Source organism: Medicago truncatula, chromosome 5 (assembly GCF_003473485.1).
Source record: "Medicago truncatula cultivar Jemalong A17 chromosome 5, MtrunA17r5.0-ANR, whole genome shotgun sequence".
Taxonomy (NCBI): Eukaryota; Viridiplantae; Streptophyta; class Magnoliopsida; order Fabales; family Fabaceae; genus Medicago; species Medicago truncatula.
This window is the reverse complement of record NC_053046.1, coordinates 18165001-18186619: the sequence shown is the minus strand read 5'-3', so window position 1 is coordinate 18186619 and position 21619 is coordinate 18165001. Positions and strand designations below refer to the sequence as shown.

General features: G+C 30.1%; 1 protein-coding gene across 1 annotated transcript; it reads left to right on the top strand.

Moving 5' to 3' along the window:
- Window positions 1–15010: 15010 nt before the first annotated feature.
- Window positions 15011–18071, top strand: LOC11418065 (transcription factor MYB105). Its single transcript, XM_003613789.3, has 3 exons — window positions 15011–15832; window positions 16402–16923; window positions 17588–18071. The coding sequence occupies exons 1-3, from the start codon at window positions 15328–15330 to the stop codon at window positions 17875–17877; spliced, it is 1317 nt and encodes a 438-aa protein (XP_003613837.1). The 5' UTR covers window positions 15011–15327; the 3' UTR covers window positions 17878–18071.
- Window positions 18072–21619: the final 3548 nt, after the last annotated feature.

Genomic DNA, 21619 nt, shown 5'->3' with positions numbered 1-21619 from the left:
CAGTACTTTTATAGTACTAACAGTAATTAATAAAAAATTTATAGTACTGTTTTTTTTACCTGTATTCCACACATACTTAAATAATGAATGGAAAGTAGCTGATTTAGATCAATTGCTTATTACTGACACAATAACTTCTTTTTGGCTTGAGTATGACCATGGAACATCACAAGGTTGTCAATTAATCTTAATATATACAATCTCTGGTCACTATTATAAGCAAAAGTTCACATTTTAGTTCACATACATTATTTATTGAATGAATCTATAAAGTGAACTTTTGCTTATAATAGTGACCGGAGGGAGTATAAATAATAGTTAAATATGTTTTTGTTTCTTATAAAATTGGACCTCCTAAGTTTAGTTATTACTTAATTATAATAATTTTTTAGTCCTTACAAAAAAATTCTGCACTCAGTATTAATCCTTTCTCAATTCAAATTTGTTTAATTATGCTTAAATTCTTAAGTTTTCAAACATTCTTTTACAAACGTGTTAAGAACATTACTAAAAGTTCCTCTGCAAAAAAAATTATCGCAAAATTTGATTTCTACGTCCAGATTTTTGTTAGTTTTATCTTGAACTTTTGTCGTTTAAAAAAAAAATTAGTTCATTTCATGTTAAAAAATTCTAAATTTTAGTAAATGGACCTTTCATAGTGTTATAAACTTGTTTACATTAAATTGCTAAAAAATTTAAAAGTGTAAGTATAATTTAACAAACTTTGCTTTAGCAGGGACTAAAATTATAAGTAATTTTTTTTTAGGAACTAAAAAAGCTATTAAATTTAAGTAAGGATTAAAACTTCGAAATTCTCAATTTTATAGTGACTAAAAACATGTTTAACCTATAATATTTAAAAAGATAAATAAAAGAAAGAAAACTAAAATTGAGGAGGCATGAATCAAACCCTAAGAGGAAATAAAAAACAATCCAATAAATCTATGAAAAAAAAAACTCGATGAAAACAAAAAAATTGTCAAAACCGAAGAAAAAAAATAGTTACGATGTATTGTCCGCTTTAGACGTAACTCCTTCACGATTTTGTCCTTTTTAAAAGACCTCATTGATTTGAAGAATATAGGTGTTGTTTATAAACTACTCTGGATCTCGATTTTTTAGCGATGTGAGACTTTTAAGATGTAAAAAAACATAGTTGTCACCGATTATTATATTGCATGTGTTGTAGTTGTTTGTTGGTTAATGCTTTTCACTCATGGTCTATACATAGTTTCTTTTGGATATCCTTTGTGCGGAAGGGGAGATTATGCATGCATTTACACACCCTGCAGGCATCGTTGGTGTTCAGCTCTGTTTGCAATACGTATGTATGAACTACTCTTCTTAGACTTGTGACTGAATATATTGGCTTTGACTCATCTAAGACTGTCCTGATTTTACTGTATCATAAATCTTGCAGTCAATCTTTTTCTAGTTTATACATCATCTTGGAAGAAAATTTATAACTGTGCAAATACAAATTTTAACTTGTGGGTTTCATTTTATAGCATGAAAAATATACTATGTAAATATTAATGTTTTTCTAATGGTCTCTGGAATAATTCCTTGCTTCGCAATTAGTAGGATTGTATTAACACGATCATTATATAAATGAATGTGGTTGCATCTCATGAATATAACTCTGTTGGTAAAAACGTTGTTGTATATGAGATTGTGGTTTGAACTTTACACTATGCACTTATTTATTTTAAAGATGAATTATAACATCTAGATTATTTGATTAAAAAAATTAAAAAGAAAAATGGTTGTGATCACAGTTGAAGTTATATTGTGAATCTTAGTAGAGTGGTAACAATTATGACAAATAATACACACCGAGACATCACAGTTATGAATGCAATATATAATTTTAGACGTCTCCTTCAAAGAATCATTCTAGACATCTAAAAAAATTATATTGCACCCTCAATTAATATCAACATTTAAAAAACGAGTGAAGAGTTCTAAGTGTGATTAAGACTATATTTGGCAAGGACAATCTTCTAACTTAATAACATATAATTTAATAACTATAGTTGGGAAATGTTAAGGAAGCCAAATGTACTAATGTTACATTGAAATTTGTGCATTCAAGGTCTAAAAAGTATAAAAAATGACATTTTTAATTCAAAACTCTCTTTTAACTTCTTTAACTAGTGTCCGGAACTGGTAAACATGACCCTTTATAGTTTATAAGCACGTATAACAAAGGCTACACTAAGAAGTGGAGGAATAAAACTATTTTTGAAGCTGATTTTATTAAGCCGAACAACCCAATTTCTTTAATTTGGAGATTTGTCCAAAATATTGAAGATTGTAACCTGGAGCATGTTCATATTGGTCGAAAGTTGAAGGAAATCATCTATATAGGTTGGAAGCGGCCTCGAGAAGGTTGGATCAAGCTTAATAGTGATAGTGCTTGCAAGGATATGGGGGTTATTGTTGATGTGGCGGCCTTTTTCGTGATTCAGACGGTAGATGGATCAAAGACTACACTAAGAAGATTGGAGCTTGTGATGCCTTACATGCTGAGATGTGGGGGCTATATTTGGGTCTGGACATGGTTTGGAGGGAACATTACTCTCATCTTATAGTGGAAAGTGATTCAAAGATTTTGATCGACATGATTTCTGATAATTCCAAATTCAATGGGAATATTCTTGTTTTAGTTTACCGGATCCGGAAGCTGCTGAAGATAAGTTGAAATGTTCAACTCAACCATACCTGGCGCGAAGGAAATATGAGTGCTGATTGGCTCGCTAATTTAAGCATTTCGACAGATCATTTTAATTTTCTAGTGTTGGAGTCTCCTCCTTGTGAGGTCAAAAGAATCATTTTTGATGATTTATCCGGGGCTTGCATGCCTAGGAATGTTCGATTAGCTTCTAAATTTTATTTTCTTTTGGGCTTTGCCCTCTCTTGTACCAAAAAAAATAAAAAATAAAATAGACATGTTTGGTAAGCTTATTTTTCTTTTTTTTTTACGAGCTTACAACATTTTTTTCTTATATTGAATTTTTTACATGATATTTCAATTAGAGAAATGATATTTGAACAACCATTTTTTATAACTTTAGTGACAACTTTCTCTCTCATACTTACATTATCTTTTTATTTTTTCTCTATATTTCTTTGGTTTTTGTGCCACTACCTCATTTCCTTTGTAAAATTTTGGTTGTCACAAAAGTTGTCACATATATGGATGTTCAAATAACACAACTCTTTCAATTAACGACTACACTTATATTTTACTATTCTGGTAGTTTTTACCAAATAGACCCAAGTCTTAAACCGAAAACTAGTCTCGCAAAGTGTCACTGAGGTCAACAACTTTAATTGTTTTAACAAATTATATTTTAGTGTTATTTATAGAAAGGCTAAAATATGGTTTTGGTCCCTGCAAATATGTCTCGTTTTGGTTTTAGTCCTTGTAAAAAAAAATTGTTGTTTTTGGTCCCCGCAAAATATTTTGTTTTTGGAAATAGTCCCTGCAGGGACTATTTCCAAAATCAAAATATTTTGCAGGGACCTTTTTCAAAATCAAAAGATTTTGCAGGGACTATTTCTCTAATAAATGGTTCAGTCATCATGTGACACGTGTGCAAATTATCACAAAAGTCGAGTCAGGGATCAAAACCAAAATGAGACATATTTGCAGGGGCCAAAAACAACAATTTTTTTTTTGCAGGGACTAAAACCAAAATGAGCCATATTTGCAGGGACCAAAACCATATTTTAGCCTTATAGAAATTTAATGGGATTTTTTTATAGGGTTAAATAAGTTTTTCCTCCCCAAAAATATGGTGATCTTTTATTTTAGTCCCTAAAAAATTAAACTGAATGTTTTCATCCTCATAAAAAAATTATTTTGTTTTTGGTCCTTGATAGCCATTTTATGTTCATGTGAATGTCAAGATTATAACCATTTTATGTTCAAATTGTATCCATATTATGTTCAACCCTTATATATTCATATTATGTTAAAAAAATGTCAAAATTATATCACTATAAGGACCAAAAATAATACAAATAAATTTGTGAGAATAAAAACATTCAGTTTAATTTTGTAAAAATTAAAATCAAAATTTGATATATTTAGAAGGACGAAAAACATATCAAACTCTTCTTTGTATTCTCAACAAAAACGTTCAAGAATGTTATACATATCAATAACAATTATAATGTTCAAGAATAGGACAATTTTGTTCAGTTTTTGCCTTCTTATATATATTCTATTTTCACTTGATAACAACCATACCTGGATTCAAATATACATGGTGATATCCAATAGATCAATATAAAATATAAAGGCGAAGGATATTTTTGTTTTATTGTTTGTTACTATTTATGCTTTCTCTGTCTCTCACGCAGGTGATCACAATATGTTCTGTTCTTTGCAGTATGGAATGATGGAGGGGAAGGGGAGGGCCCCGTGTCACCGGAGGATATGCTTTTGATCTTTCAAGTTTCAGGTGGTTCCAAGGGAACAGCCTCAACAGAATATTTTAAAGGGTTAAATATGTTTTTAGTCCCTATAAATATGTCAACTTTTCGTTTTAGTCCCTCTAAAATTTTCTTTCAACTTTTAGTCCCTATAAAATTTTCAATCACTACTTTTGATCCTTATTTTTAATTTAATTTTTGTAGTTTTTAATAAAATTGTGCAGAAATGTGTCAAATATTCTAAAAACAATTCCTAAAAAAAAAATTAGATTTTTTTAACAAAACACAAATTAAATATGAATTTTTAACCATAAAAATATAAAAATTCATATTAAATTCATGTTTTGTTAAAAAATTCTTAATTTTTTTTGGAGTCATTCTTATAATATTTTGAATTTTTATGGAAAATTTTATTAAATAATATGAATTCTACATATGAGTTTACTTTAAAAGAGGGACCAAAAGTGAAGATTGAAAACTTTATAGGGACTAAAAGTTGAAGGAAAATTTTAGAAGGACTAAAACGAAAAGTTGACATATTTATAGGGACCAAAAATATATTTAACCCTATTTTAAATCAACTCCTACTAATAATATGGTTGGCTATTGCTGACATTTGAATATCTTAACATAAGAAAAATGTCATCGATATAGACACAAGACACAACATTAACACTCACAATAATAGTAATAATTTAAGAAAAAGAAAAGTGATTAAATGTAATTATACGTGTCAGACTCAGACATGTGTTGGATTGAGCTGTAAAAAATGGCCTGGATTAATGGGCCGGCCAATTAGCCCATATATTGGACCGGATCGGGCCTAAAAACTGATCCAAAAATACACTCGGGCTTTTTTTGCCCAACCCCATTTGGTCCATGCAAAAGTGGGGTTGGGCCGGGCTGACCCATCGGACTTCGGACCAGTCCATTATCGATATTTCATTTGATTTTTGTTAAAAAAACAGTATATTTTTTAAAAAAATTATCAACTAATTTAAAATTTATTAATAAAAAATATTTAAATAAATAAAATTAATAAATATGAATTAATTTAGCTTAGGGTTTTAAAATTTTAAAGTTTATAAATTATTAATTTGATTTAACTGAATGAATAATCTAGAGGTTAATTATTATTCAATGTTAACGTAAAAACTATTTACATTTTTATGTCCATTCAATGATATTTTAGCAAAAAAATAACGGTGAGTAACTAATACATAAAAACGAGTAAATCAATTTTAAAAAATAAAACATAAACGGGGCCATGACCACACGGGCCGGACTTTAGAATTTGTGGCCCAATTATAAATGAGTTAGGGCCGGGTTGGTCCATTTATATAGTTTGATGTCTCAGACCGGATCAACCCATTTGACACCTCTAATATTAGACACCTGACATATCTTCAATCCAAAATGTCGATAGAACAGAAATTTTTACACTTATTTTACAACGAACCATCCACATCTTGACTTAATTGGGTAACATGAAAGAAACAAATTCCACGTTGTAATTGTGGCACACATTTTAATCTCGGCCATCCAATCTTTATTTTTAAGAAAAATCTAGACTGTAAAGCATCACATGGCAGAAATGGCATCCCAAATCTGTCTAAACTTCAAGAATACCGCCTAGCATGTGTAACTATAATAATAAATATAAAAAGAAGAATAATAATACTTGGGGGATTGCATGTGCTAGAACTCAAGGATGTAAACATATGAAGAATAACACTTCAAATTTCTAATTAGAGGTGTCAGGTGACATATGTTGGATACCTGACACGACATATCTTCTCAAGTACAACTTATTATCACTATGAAAGTTCTAGATCATTGGCTATACATTCTTTAAATTCTCTACACTAGACAATTGGGAAGTGAAAGCAGCAAAATTTGAAGATGAGTTTGAATACGATATAAAATTGGACATATAGTGCTTAATGCATGATCTAATATTTGTAATGGCTATTGGATCATCTATATCAGGATACCCAACATGATTTTTCGAAAATAGAAATAAACTTACCTTTCTTTCTTTAAGGAGGTTGATTTTTCCCCGATTCAGATTCATGGCAACACAAAGATGTGGACTTATCAACTTTTATATGGTTCTTCCTAACAAAAATAATTCATTTCTAAGTATCATTTCCTACTCGAGACCTGTTCCTTTAGATGACAAATGATTTTCTGGCATTTCAATTAGTTAATCATTACAGTGCTTGTTTTTTTGAGTCTGTTTTAGGTGGAGATGTGTTTTGGTGGATTTATGATGTACCGTCTATATGCGGCACTATTTGTATCTTGTTTCGTCTATACCCTGCATCTTACGGGGATAACGTTTAACAATATTTGCCGATTCAAAAAAAAAAAATGTTCATCATTATTATAATTTTCAACATCCTCACTATTTTCTTGAGAAAATGTAGGTACAAGTTCATCGGGTTCTATGCTCACAACATAAGTAGGTTTAGGTAATAAATCATGGCCATTTTCAAGATTTTCATTGTTTACTTCATGAGAAAATGTAGGCACCGATCACCATGTTCCTTACTCATAACAAGAGTAGGTTCAGGTAATGAATCATGTCAATTTTCTATGGATGTACAAACTTTGGAAGTTACATCATCGAGCAAACTATCATAAAAAAAATAATCTAACATTTTAGAATTATTTATTAAATGATGTATATGGTCTATAATAAAGATCACATACATCATTTAATAGATAACTTTAAATTATTAATTTTAACTTATAATAATGACCGAATGATATACCTGTTAAATAACTCACACATAATGAGAAATTCATACTAAAATTGTTCGTTATGCTTAGGAATGACAGGGTTGATCGAGAATTGAAATAAAATATGGATTTAGATATTTGAGGGAGAGATATGTGGCGTGTTGCTCTCCAAAATGTGTAAAAAGGGTTTAAAAAACTAACCTAAAATCTGTCCAAAAACAAAATATCCATGGTTGCATGGTTGTCAATAATTTTAGGGCATTTGTTAAGAATTCAAATATATAAATAAGGGTTAATGGTGATTTACCCCCTGTAATATAGGTCATTTTTTGTTTTCCCCCCTGTAAATTTTTTTTTTTTATTTACCCTCCTGTAAAATATATTTTTTTGGAATACCCCTTAATAGGTCATAAAAAAACGACTTTATTTTTTTTTTTTGCAGAATTTTTTCGTTTTTTTATGACCTATTATGACCTATTAGGGGGTATTTCAAAAAAAAAAATATTTACAGGGAGGAAAACAAAAAATGATCTATATTACAGGGGGATAAAACACCATTAACCCTATAAATAATTTGTAAGTTCCCAAAACAAAGTTTTTTCTTTAAACTTTTTAACAAATATCTTAAACCCTTATTAGCATTTCGCATATTTTTTTTTATTTAAAACATGTTTCCCACTTGTCCTTCAGTCTCATTATCTTCACGTTGGAAATATCAATTTTAAACCCTCAGGGGTGTTTGTTTCCTGGTTTAAAAAATTATTCCCAGGAACATGGAGGTTGGAATTATAGATTCCTATGTTTGTTACAAAGTTAAAAAAATAACTCCCGGAAATAAAGAATTCATAGGAAAAAAATAACTTCCACTTACCCATGATTTTATTCCCAAAGAAAGTGGGCGGGAATAAAAGATTCTCATGTAAATGGTACTAAAATGGAAATAACTACCCATATACCCACTATCACAAACAATTCCCATGAATCTGACAATTATTTACCAAACACAATTTTCTGAAAATACTCAGGAATAAGATGCCCATTATTATTTCCCAGAAAAGATTAATCCCAGGAATGAAATTTTAAACCGTCAAACAAACGCCCCTCAGTACTAGTGTACTCCATTTAACAATGTATGATAACTTAGCTCAATAAATGATAAAGACAACATGTATGTTTTGTAACAGAAGAAAAAAGAGGAAGACAATATGTATGCAAAGCAATAGCACCGACAGCATAAATGGTTTAAAACTGTTCAAGAATTCTTTAGTTAATCAGGCAAAAGGATTTGTTTGTTTTTCTTCAACAAGCTAAAATGATATATATATATATATATATATATATATATATATATATTAACCATGAATCATCCCGTATAAGGTGTGCAAATGGTGAAACAACCAAAAATATTTACAAAGTCAAGGTGCCACAATATATATAAGCACCATCAAAACAAACAACACTAATGGACACCCATACACAGTAAATGATATTTCCACCGGTCATGATAAGTGTAAGAGAAAGCAGCCTGATCCTGTTTTAATTTCAACCACAAAAGAAAAGTAAGTTTGACTTTTTCTAGGAGAATAGAAGGATTCGAAGCCGCATTGTTGAAGACGCGATTGTTCCTTTCCTTCCAAATCACCAAAACAGATGCAAATCAAATTATCCTTAAGAAAAAGATAAGAGAACCTAGCTAGGCAAACTAGCCATATATGTATAAACTGCAGAAAATGATGGCGAAGCTCTCCAAAAAGAACCGATTAAATTCCTAACCAATGCAACACAAGTAACCAAAGAGAACCGTAAAAGAATTTGTTTGTTAATTATGTTGCCACATGAAGACACATGCTAAGGGTTATAAAAATAAAAAAATTACAAAACATTAATTTTAAACTTTAAAAAAAATAATTCTCTAAAAAACCTTTTAAAAATTAAATTTGCATAACTTTCATGAAAATTCACTTTAGGTTCCATAACATTTGGCTTCATGTTAACATTTCCAATCAATATTTATGTGATGTGATTCATTTTCTAATATTTGTTAAAGTAAAGATAAAACAAGCACTAGACCAGAAAAAAGCCCAAACAAAAATAAAGATAAATAAACTTTAAATAAATTAATTGCTAATTTATAACCAATAATAAATAAAAACTGAATTCCTATCAAAAGTAAGTTCGATATTAATGTATATTATAAAAAACAATTTTTTTGACGCAGTCGGAAGTGTAGGCTTACAAGCGTTAAACCTAGATAGAAATAGAACAAGTTTGCAAGCGACAAACCTGTGAAAATAGGGTTCTATAATCCACTAGAAATTGAGAAAACTCTTTAAAATATTATTGAATGAATAGAAGTTATCTCTTAGGCTACAACTTTAAACTTAAATAGGAAAAATAACAAACCATAATGAGCCGAAAATCAAAATTGAAAAAAAAAACTGACAAATAAATAAATTGGATCGAAATAATAAAATACTAAGGAAACCCTCCTGCATCAGCCTCCTCTACCTCTGAAGAACTTGACCCCGAGTTCTCATTATGATAAACAGCTTTCCATGCATGTGGACTCCTCCAATGGACAAGAGACCACCCTCCTGAATCCCATTTAGTGAAATGCAAAGATGGTTTGGTTTGAAAAATATAGCAGTTTTCTTTATCCTATTGAATAAATGTAGTAGCATTTCGAATACTATCCAGATCCATCATTTTAGCCTCGACTTTAATCTTTGCAAGGTAAGTTGCAAGTCCTACGTGGTACGAGATGACCAATCCGTAAGTGGTGGGAATTTTTGTAAAGTAATATAATCAGATGGTTGGTTGATACCTGTAGCATCACATCGATCCAGTGGTTTCTTTGGCAGCGGCGGTGGTGATTGAAGACTCGATGGTTTCAATGGCGGTGGTGATTGAACATTATCAGGCAACTTCACAGCAAGGTTAAGATCACCTTTAAAATGATCTGCATATTTTTTATATGGCAAGGATGACATGAACTCAGTACAATGGCGAGCCAAATTTTTCTCAAATAAATTAGGAGGCCAATTATTCAATTTTAAAAAAGTGAATATTAATTGATTGAACACACAAGTATTAAAGGAATATTTTTATATTTGTGTTGCTTAACATGTGCCCTTAAAGCACAAGTTAGCATAACCCATAAAGTTTTATGACATGAGAAGTATGCATGAGTTTGATAATGCATCTTATAGTAGAGGGAGACAATTCAATTCTAAAACTTTCATAATCAAAGCCATCAATCAAAACCTACACTATACTGAAACTACAATGACGACAACGAAAGCAACAATAATAATAATAAATGTTTTGTTAACAAGAGTTCTCAAAACTCAAATTAAACTAAAGATAAATTATTTAATATAAAAATTTGTGTTGGAAATACTACCTCCGTCCCTAAATATATGATCCTTTTGTCAAAATCACGAGAATTAAAAAAGTTGGTAGTAATATTAAATTTGTATATAATTACTATTGTTTTTACAATTTTATCCTTAAGAGAAAGAGAGAGTTAGTTTATGTTTTCAATATAGTATTTATTGTTGATTGAAGAAAAAGATGCAAAAGAAATAAGGGTATCTTGGTAAAAAAATAATTAATTTAATTGGAAATACCAAAGGGGTCTTTTAAAAAGAGACAATTTTTTTCTTCTTAAAAGGGTCTTATAATTAAGGACGGAGGTAATAACAATTTTTAAACTCCAAAATTAATTCTACCTATGAAGTCTGCATACTCTAAAGTCCGTATCAGATACATATAAGATGTTGGTACTCGGTTGATACGTATCCAATAAGTATTATGATTAATTATTTTTAATTTTCGAAATATATTTTATCTTATATTTATAGGATACTTCACTAATGCACACATATATTTGTAAGATACTTCGTAGATACGTAGTCTAAAGAAGATTAAGGTAAAAAAAGCAAGGATAAAGTTGAGAGAATTTAGTGAATGGGAGATGATTTAGTTCATGGTGTAAATAAATAGAATTATATCTTGATGAACTAAACTTAAAATGTATGTCTTTTGCTCAAATTACAGGGTACAAAATTTGCATTGAAGGTCGAAAATCAAAAATCTTCAAACTATAAGGATGAAAACTTAAAAAAAAAATTATATGGTTGAAAACTGAAAATAACCTATATTACAGGGGTAATGCACTATTAACCCTATATTTTTTTTTTGTTAAATTATGACATGTACAATTTAACATTATATATTAATGAAGAATAATCAATGCATATGTCTTTTTAAGTATTTTACATACATCCAGGTTTTAGTATATAATTTTGTTAATGTAGTTTATTCATATCAAGAATTTCTAAAATTTTACTTACGTATATGGGATTCATAAAATTCTACCATTGAATTTTTAACATATATATTAGAACCAGTGACAGCATTTCTTTTACAACGTCTGAAGTACAAATACAATGCATGATAGCAGACCGGTAACATACGCACTCCCCAACTGATGATGATGTGAGGGAATAGATAAGATGGAAAATGTAACAGTAGAAAAAAATTAATGAATGAGTGAGTGAATAGGGTAGCTAGCTATAAGCTATACAATAGGTTTGTACATGAGAATTTAACATGGCAGGGTCATGCTGTGTATCATATCATGAATTGGGAATGCAATTTTTCAATAATATATCTGTTTTGAAAAGAAAGATGTCTATGCTGCTGCTGCTATGCACAACCACACGTAAACATCCACCACGTTCGTGACTCTTTTGAGAGAGACAGACTGTAACCCTGTGAATGGGGTAAGTAAGAGTTTTCTCACTGTCTCTCACTCTCACACGTGTGAAAGAATGATCAATAAAATAATGACTTATCATAAATTTTCAGGGAATGATTATGGTAATTATAACATGTATATATGAAAGCAACAGCCTAAATTACGAAAAATGTTACTGTTATAGTTTCAAACAGTATAATGTTATGTACCTATTAGTACCACTGTTGAAGGAAATTAGTTTTAGTAATTTTTTTTATCTTTCGCACCGGTTTTTGATCTGATAAAGATGAGTGACTAATTTGTCTCATGCGTAGAGGCATGCGCATTTATCAAACATTGTTTCTCCTGGTAATTGAATTCGGTATTTTCTAGATATGTTCTTGGAAGGAGTTTTTAACACTAGAATCCAAACAACTTGGTTAAATTAGTTTTAGTATTTGATTGGCCGAGGGTGTCAAATAAACATTCATTTTATCTTTTAATGTTAAAAAATAAAATTAATGATTAAACATATTGATAGATAATCATTGAGTTTTGGATTGGAGAGATTGAATTCTTATTAACTATTATAATTAAAAAATTATAAATAAATATGTTTATGTGAGATCCATTTAAGTTCACAATAATAGATTTTTTTATTGTGAAATTCTTAGACAATCTATTATGGAACGATCTTGCTCTATAAGACTCAATATCTAACAAGACTCTATAAATGATCATTTGTGACTATTAAATGTAACGTTTTGACACCCTAGAGCTTTTAAAATGCAGCATTTTGATCCAAATCAACAACTCAACGGCTACATCAGTATTAGTTAATTATTAATTGACAGCAGGGGTAACGATGAAATAGTTTATCAACTAAAAAGACCTATTTAAAACTTTTGAAACTTAAATGACTAACTTGAGAATTCTGTTAAACTAAAAGGACATAGTTAAAACTTTCAAAACGTAAAAGATTAACTTAAAAATTCTATCAAACTAAAAGGACCAAAAGTGGTATTTGACCTTTCTTATATATAAGATTAGAGGGAGTGCAATTGTGGATATTGCTGTGTTGCTCTGTATGTTATGATCGTTGTAAAAAAAAGTATAAAATATTAATTTTAACTTATATTTTATCTTTTCTCTTTACTATAATATATCATCTATTTCATTATCAACTCAACATCATTATTCAAGATATCTCCTAAGAAAGAAAGAAAGAAAAAACATTATTCAAGATATCCCTACTCCTTTAAAAGTACATCTTGGTCTTAGATTTGAAGAAGGAAGCTAGCAAAATAATTGTGACTACTATACAGTTTGTTGCGGTTTAATACGGCCATTGCAATGCGTTTTTTACTATGAGATTTACCTACCATTAATAGCATTTTGTTTTTGTGGAATTTTTTTGTGAGATTTTACAATTACTTTGCAATTACAATCTAATGGTTGAATTTAGTCAAAAAGTTAAATTTTCTACATATAGGTTAAACTGATTAAACATACTTCTAGAATACAAAAATAATACTGTTTATGTAGGTTGATCTAGTAGGTAATAATCCATATAAGATCTCTATAACTTAAGTTTGAATTTTGCTGCTGATGGAAAATCCTTCTTTGCTAAGTTAAAATTTGGCAGCTCATATTAGATCTTTTGAAAATTATGTAAAAAATACTTGAAACATTCTCTTTCAATTATCACTACAATAGTCATTCTTTAATTGAATGAAATTCATATATGTATCACCATTTTATATGGAATCGATCTCAAATATATGATTCACATGAATTTCGTATAATAAATGAGTCAATGATAGAGTGTGATAAAAAAAGAGGATTCATAGCACTCCTAACACTTTTATAAATTGTGAAATTTTTTGACTTTAGCGAGCCTTCGAAAATCGAACTCTCTCTATTGTTTGTTGGCTTTAATATACTTAAAAGATAAGTTGTTTGTTGGCTTTAATGTATTTAAAAGATAAGTAAATGATAAATTAAATTATTTACATGAAAAACAATGATTAGGTGAGAATTGAGATAGCAACAAAGTTATCACAAATCAAGATAAATGCTAGTAACACATATTTTAACACACACTTTATTTGATTGATTAAAATTCACATGAAATCTATCAGATTTATATGGGATAAACATAATTTAGTGACACCTATGCGAATTTTAACAAATCAAATAATGTGTTAAAAAATATATATTAAAATGTGTGTTATTAATATTCCTCTACAAATTTATGATTCAAATGTAGCCATCTTTTGATATCTATTTAATTTCTCAACCAATATATTACTATCTTTTTACACAAAAAATTTAATAAAACATTAATATATAATATAATAAATATGTACGTATAACGTTTATCGGAGCAAAAAATAAATAATAATGTTATGTTGACATATTTTTTCCTTACTTTCATTATACACCTTATTTGATAGGACATTTTAATAAGGCTTAAATATGTATTTCATCCTTGCAATTAGGGGTCGTTTAAAATTTGGTCTCTGTATTCGCTAATCCTTGCAAACTAGTCTTGCAATCATTAATCATTTCTTCCTTTGATCAACTTAATCACTGCCACGTCATTAATTCAATGACGTGACAATCACTACCACACATGAAATTCCAATTTTGCCCTTAAGAAGAGGACAAATATTAAAGAAAGAATTGAAAACCCAGGGGTAAAATTGAAATTTTATGTATGACAGTGATTGCCACGTCATCAAATTAGTGACATGGCGGTGATTAAGTGGGGAGAGGGACGAAATTCTAAATGATTAAATAATGCAAGGGTAAATTGCCAATTAGCGATTACATGGACCAATTTTTAAACGACCCCTAATTGCAAGGATGAAATACATATTTAAGCAATTTAATAATTTCACCTTATATAAAAGAGAAGTATGTATCATTTATCATTTATGGTGGTCAATGTATCACCACTCAAAAATAAAATGCTGAATTTGATGAGTAAGACAAAAAATATTTTATAATTATAATAGCATTGAAATAAGATTATACATACATGTCAAGATGTCATGGGGTCAGTCAGCATTTAAAAGTTCACTCTCTGCTGCCACTGGTGCCCCCTACCCCTCTAAATAGTACTAATGGTAAATAAGGGTTGAATATAGGACAGTGATGAAAGAGTGAAAAAACCTTGTGGAGTTTTCCTGTTTCTGTTTAAAAAAAAAAGCACCTTTGCTGTCCAGGTCTCTTTACCCTTCCTTCTCACTGCAAAACTTTTTCCTCTTCACCTTACACTGTCTGTCAAACTTTGCTTTCTCATGTTACATAATATAGTCTCCAACACAAAGATTTAATAATATTCTTTTGTTACATAGCTTTTGTCTTGTCAGAATAGATAGTGAAATGAACTCATGATCTCTTCACAAGAAAACCAATCTCTTTCTTCATCTTCTTCTTTTTCATTTCCAAATTCTTCTATGCATATGGTATATGCAGACCTTGGATCTCTCTCTATCAACACAAACTATGGTGTTGTTTCAAGTTTAGACAAAGAGAGTAAAAATAGCTATGCCTTTAAGAGCTTTGTGATGGAGAATGGTAGTGTCTTTCCATTTATGAGTGAGTGTCTTTCCAAAAGATATGAAGAACATAACATGGATGATGATATGGAAGGAAAAGGTTCTTATTGGAGTGAGGAAGGTGAAAATAGTGAGAGAATAAACCATAATAACACTAACTTCAATGATGAGTTAGAGAACCCTAATGGAAGTGGCAAAGAGGAAGATAATGGTCAATCTAGTAAATGTGCAAGAGGGCATTGGAGGCCTGCTGAAGATTCCAAGCTTAAAGAACTTGTTGCTCTTTATGGTCCTCAAAACTGGAATCTTATAGCTGAAAAGTTGGAAGGAAGATCAGGTGTTGAAAAAAAAAAACTATTATCATGTGTAATTAATCATTGATATATATATATATATATATATATATATATATATATATATATATATATATATATATCATGTATGTTTGGATCAACAGTGACTCTGAGAGAATGACAGTATGTCGTTGTGGTTTTGGCACAAGCTAGCTTCAACAAAATCACGATGCGACTGTGGTTTTGTCAAACTCTGATCCCAAGCATGCTCACAATCTTTTGTTTCTTGATATACATCTTGAAAAACTATATTTATTTTCTTTTTATTTTCTCATTTAGTATGTGTTCACATAGTCTTAAATTTCGGTTGCAAAAATTGTTATATTGCAACCATAATTAAAATTTAAAACTATGTGTATATGAACTTATGAAGAGATGTATATATTTGGAGTTTAGAACTTTATATTTTTAATATGGAATATTTTTTTAATTTTAATTTTTTTTTTTTTTGTATGTGAAGGCAAGAGTTGTATATATTTGGAGTTTAGAACTTTATATTTTTAATATGGAATATTTTTTTTAATTTTAATTTTTTTTTTTTTTGTATGTGAAGGCAAGAGTTGTAGGCTGAGATGGTTCAACCAACTGGATCCAAGAATCAACAGAAGAGCATTTACAGAAGAAGAGGAAGAGAGACTAATGCAAGCACATAGAATTTATGGAAACAAATGGGCAATGATAGCTAGACTATTCCCAGGAAGAACAGACAATGCTGTGAAAAATCACTGGCATGTTATAATGGCAAGAAAGTACAGAGAACAATCTAATGCATACAGGAGAAGAAGATTGAGCCAAAATGTTTACAGCAGAATGGAGCAAAATCCAAGCTTCGGCCGCAGGGACACCGCAACAATGGAAACAGAATCATCACCACCTTATTTTCTCAATGGAGCCCCACTTGGGAATAGTATGTCCATTTTCCAATATGCTACTTCTTTCCAACATTGTGCTCATGGTGGTAGGGTTGAGTATGGTTTAAATGTTTTACCTCACATGAGTGGTGAGAGAGAAGCTATGCAAGGACCCCTACATGTTGGTTTGTATGCTCAACAAGCACCTTTTGATTACTTCTCTGGTGTGTGTTGTTTCTCTCTAAATCCTTCTCTTTTGTTTACTTCATATTCTTGTAGGAGACAACATGGTTTTCATAAATTGATTTTGTGGTCGTGGTTGTTGTTAACATGCGTATTCTTTATAAGTGCATTACAATATTTATGTTCGCAATATAACTTCAACCGCGATTGCAATTTAGAACAGTGAAATTTATCGAGTAGACTAGAGACGAAAACCTAGTTTTTTTTTGTTGTAAATCAGACATCCTCTGCTAGCAACTGCGGAGACTAATCTCTCAAGTATTGTGGAACCCAAATGGGTGGAAAAATCTCCCAAAGAGTTTTAATGCTGCTGCATGTTCAAGACTGAATTCAAACCTTGGTTAAGTTAGAAGAGACAAGTGTCATTTAATCTAAATGCTCTTGGGTAAACGAAAACCTAGTTGATTCAACATAAAACCTAGTTGATTCAACATATTCCTATCATTTTTCTATTTTCTATAGGGGAATCAAGTTAAAAATATTTTTTTCAGTTTTAAATTGCGATGGCGGCCACAATATTAGGTCTTTGAAATCATCACTAATGTAAATATAACCCTTCATTCTTTGTCACACATATGATATATATAAGCATGTTCTTTTGTAGTTTCAGTCCAATTAATTAACATAATTTGGTTTAATTTGAAGTTGGTAGAAGCAATGACATGGTGGAAGAACCATTCAATCAGATCAGATACTGGGATGGCACTAAAGATGAATATCAACAACTAAATGGTTTCTACCATCATTATCCTCAACAATATTTGATGACAAAGCAAAATCAAAACAATCACAATTTTCACATTTTCTCAAATTCATCAGCAGCATCAGCAACACATCATAATGCAGAAAACAGTGAAAAAGTTCTGGTTGATGACACCCCAGATGCTGTTGAAACTCCTCAATTTTTTGACTTCCTTGGAGTAGGTGCTACATGATCTTCAAATAAGTCCAAAAAAAGCTGCAGAATTTTCCACGGAAGTTGCTCAATATAGGTGTGGTCCAACAAGTCATTCATTTCAGAGGCAAATAGAAAGGATAGTTGCTTTAGTTTGGTGACTGTGTCACTTTACTCACGTGGAACCTTTTTCCAACTATTTAATTATTACTGAGAGTTTAATTTATTTGATTATTTTAATCTTCTTTTGCTTCTTATTTTTATGGTCTTTTCTTTCTATATATGGTTAATTTGGATGCCTAAAAATATGTCTGAAACATTCTTTGTTACTATGGAATGTATGGCTAATCTGTTTAGAATAATATGAAAAATGATAATCATTTTTTTTTTAAACTCGATATTCAAGAGGATCAGTTCCGCCGTCCACTTGTGGAGCCCCATTTAAAGTCGGAAAAAAGTTTTGTATAGACTTACCCTCAAAATTGGCATAAGGGGAATCAAACCCGAAACATACTAGGTTACAAAAGATCTCAAATTTCAAGATCTCAAGTCAACCACTAGGCCAACCCTAAATAGATCAAATGGTTATAAAAGATCATTAGTTGAGATGCTAAAATTATTTAATACATTTTCTTTTCCAACCATATTTTTTTATAAATGACAAATGTTATTAATCAAAGATCTCAACATTCTCATAACTTCACCCTTAACACATTCATTCAACCACCAAGTCAATAACCTCTAGATTTGTCCAATAGATAGAGGAGATATAAACCATTTGGGGGGTGATAATGAAAAAAGTGACAAGGTTAAATTAACTTAAAAAAGATAGGCAAAAAGGGGGGAAGGGAACTGTTGAGAACATCACTTTCTCATGGGCCTGCAATGCAATAACTAAGGCACAAATTCTGCAACTGACTCTATGTACATTCATAATGGGGAACTGTTCAATATCCTTCTATCATCACCAGAATCTTTGTGTGAATTCATGCCAATGCCAACCATGTGTGATAGTACGGTTGTTTCTTAAGCATGGTAATCTCTTCCCCAGTATTCGTGATAAATAAATATATAGATGTTTGGTTTATAGCAATAAATATATGTTTGGATGTCCAAAATATACATTTGTCCCATATGATCCTCTTTCTAGTTTAATTATAATTATTCAGTATAAAACCAAAATATATTAAATAAAACATATACCACTAGGGCCTGTTTGATTTCTATTTGAATAACTAATAACTAATTATTTGATATGGACCTGATAATTAGTAAAAAAGACATCAATTGTGAATACAAGACTTGGCTCAAATATACTATCTTATTCTAAACCAATAAGGTCTATTTCAATTACCATCCCATGCCCAACACTTCTAACCAAATCATTATTTTCATGTTTCTAGTTACAAATATTTTTTAACAAAATTAAGTGACTACTATTATGAAGGAAAAGAAATGAATGAAAATATCATCTATGGGTCTTGCTAATCAGTGTCCTTAGAACATTTGTTAAGGAATCTACAAGTAGAAATTTTGTCTTGAAAATATAAGATGCGACTTTTGATCTAGTAATGATTACACATATTTTACATCTCTTATTTCTAAATGTTAACACGTGACGCAATATTAATCCTAGATTTAACCTAATTTTTTCGCGTGACTTTATTATATTAACCTTAGATTTCATTTATGCAAAATGTCATCTATTCTCTTATTTCTAAATGTTAACCCGTGATGCAATATTAACCCTAGATCTAACCTAATTTTTCGCGTGACTTTACTATATTAACCCTAGATTTAATATATCCAAAATGTCATTTCTTATTTCTAAATGTTAACCCGTGACGCAATATTAACCCTAGATTTAACCTAAGTATTCGCGTGACTTTACTATATTAATCCTAGATTTAATTTATGCAAAATGTCATCTCTTATTTCTAAATGTTAACCCGTGACGCAATATTAACCTTATATTTAACCTAATTTTTTCATGTGACTTTGCTATATTAATCCTAGATTTAATTGATGCAAAATGTCATCTCTTATTTTTAAATGTTAACCCGTGATGCAATATTAACCCTAGATTTAACCTAATTTTTTCGCGTGACTTTATTATATTAACCCTAGATTTAATTTATGCAAAATGTCATCTCTAATTTTAACCTAATTTTTTCATCCACACTTTTGCATTTAATGATTATCTAAAGTAAAATAAAATTATGTTCCTAATTATAAGCTGTTTTTTTTGGAAAGGAATAACCGTTAACCCGTCTCGCTATACTTAACCTAATCTCTTACTTATAAATGTTAACCTGTCTCGCTATACTTAACCTAATTTTTCTCTCCACACTAATTTTTCTCTCCACACTTTTACATTTAATGTTTATCTAAAGTAAAATAAAATTATGTTCCTGATTATATGTTGTTTTTTGGGAAAGGAATAACCGGTAACCCGTCTCGCTATACTTAACCTAATCTCTTATAAATGTTAACCCGTCTTGCTATACTTAACTTATTATGTTACGGTATCAAGGATGATGTCATGGAAAATTATGTTATGGTACAGTACCAACGTCTATGTTTCTTAATATTATGAAATATTATATCACAATCATGACATTCATCTAAATATTTTGTTACCTATTACCGTCAAATATTACCTTCCATCGGGTCGATGATCTAATGAAAACTTACTTGTTTTAGATGCTTAACCAATGCCATTGCGAAATTGGTTAGCATTCTGCATGTTTTCTTAATGAATGAGGAGCATACAACATCTATTTATACAAGAAAGAGTTCCCACACCATCTATTGTAGTCTAACTAGTAGAGAATGCAATGAACTAGTGATAGCTTTTAATACAAGTAATTGTCTAAAATGCTAAAATGAATGTGAATCTCTTTATATGGTAATAGCCTCGCTTAAGCTGGATGGAAGTTGAAAAATAGAAATCAATCCCCCAACTTGGATAGTAGCAGATTATATGGCTGAGATAGCAAAGATTTTGTAAAAAAATTGCAATCTGGTCCTTTGAAATAATTTCACGATGACTACATGTAATTTATCCGTCATAATGTGACAATCAATCTCTAAAACATGTTAGATGCTCAAATCCTAATAGAGAGAGCTATAATGTCAATTGAAGTAAAAAAAAAAAGTCACAAGAAAGTGGTGTTGAATTGTAAGCCTTTGAAAATTTTGGTTGTGTATTGGCTTTGAAAGGAGATTCAGATTGGATGAATTTGTTTGTTTTTGAACTACCAAATAAATGAGATAATGGATAGAGAAGATGACACAATGATGTTATCCTAGTTTACCCTAATCGTGTTAGTCCAATCCTCACAACTGTGAGATTATCCAATATTAGTGTTTGAGATGCTCTTTCAAATTCTGCACTTTTTTTTCTATTATTTTCTTAGTCTAGCGCAAATATACAATGTCTCAATACTATAAAAAGATCGAACCATAAGAGTTGAGGTGATGTAGTTTTCTGCATCTTTTCAGTTGGTAAACTTGTTTTCTTAAAATTATAATAAACCATTCAATGTCACAACAATAAAAAAAACAAAGTTAAAAAACAATAAAATTTGGAAAAGTATCAAAAGACTTAGAACATCTCAAATGATAAAGTCTGGTTAAGAACAATGAATCAATTATGACATTGGTTAGTGATGACAGTAGTCATTACGTTATTTTTAATGTAATTTTCTAAAGAATATTGGAGTTCACGGCTAGTTTGAGCATGAGAAAGTGCGAAAAACATGAAAAATTGAAGATCTGAA

Bases quoted from the DNA above. Each gene is read 5' to 3' on its own strand.
- LOC11418065 (XM_003613789.3), top strand. From the start codon at position 15,328: ATGATCTCTTCACAAGAAAACCAATCTCTTTCTTCATCTTCTTCTTTT. The intron at 15,833-16,401 runs GTGTTGAAAAAA...TTGTATGTGAAG, and splicing joins AAAGTTGGAAGGAAGATCAG to GCAAGAGTTGTAGGCTGAGA. The intron at 16,924-17,587 runs GTGTGTGTTGTT...TTTAATTTGAAG, and splicing joins ACCTTTTGATTACTTCTCTG to TTGGTAGAAGCAATGACATG.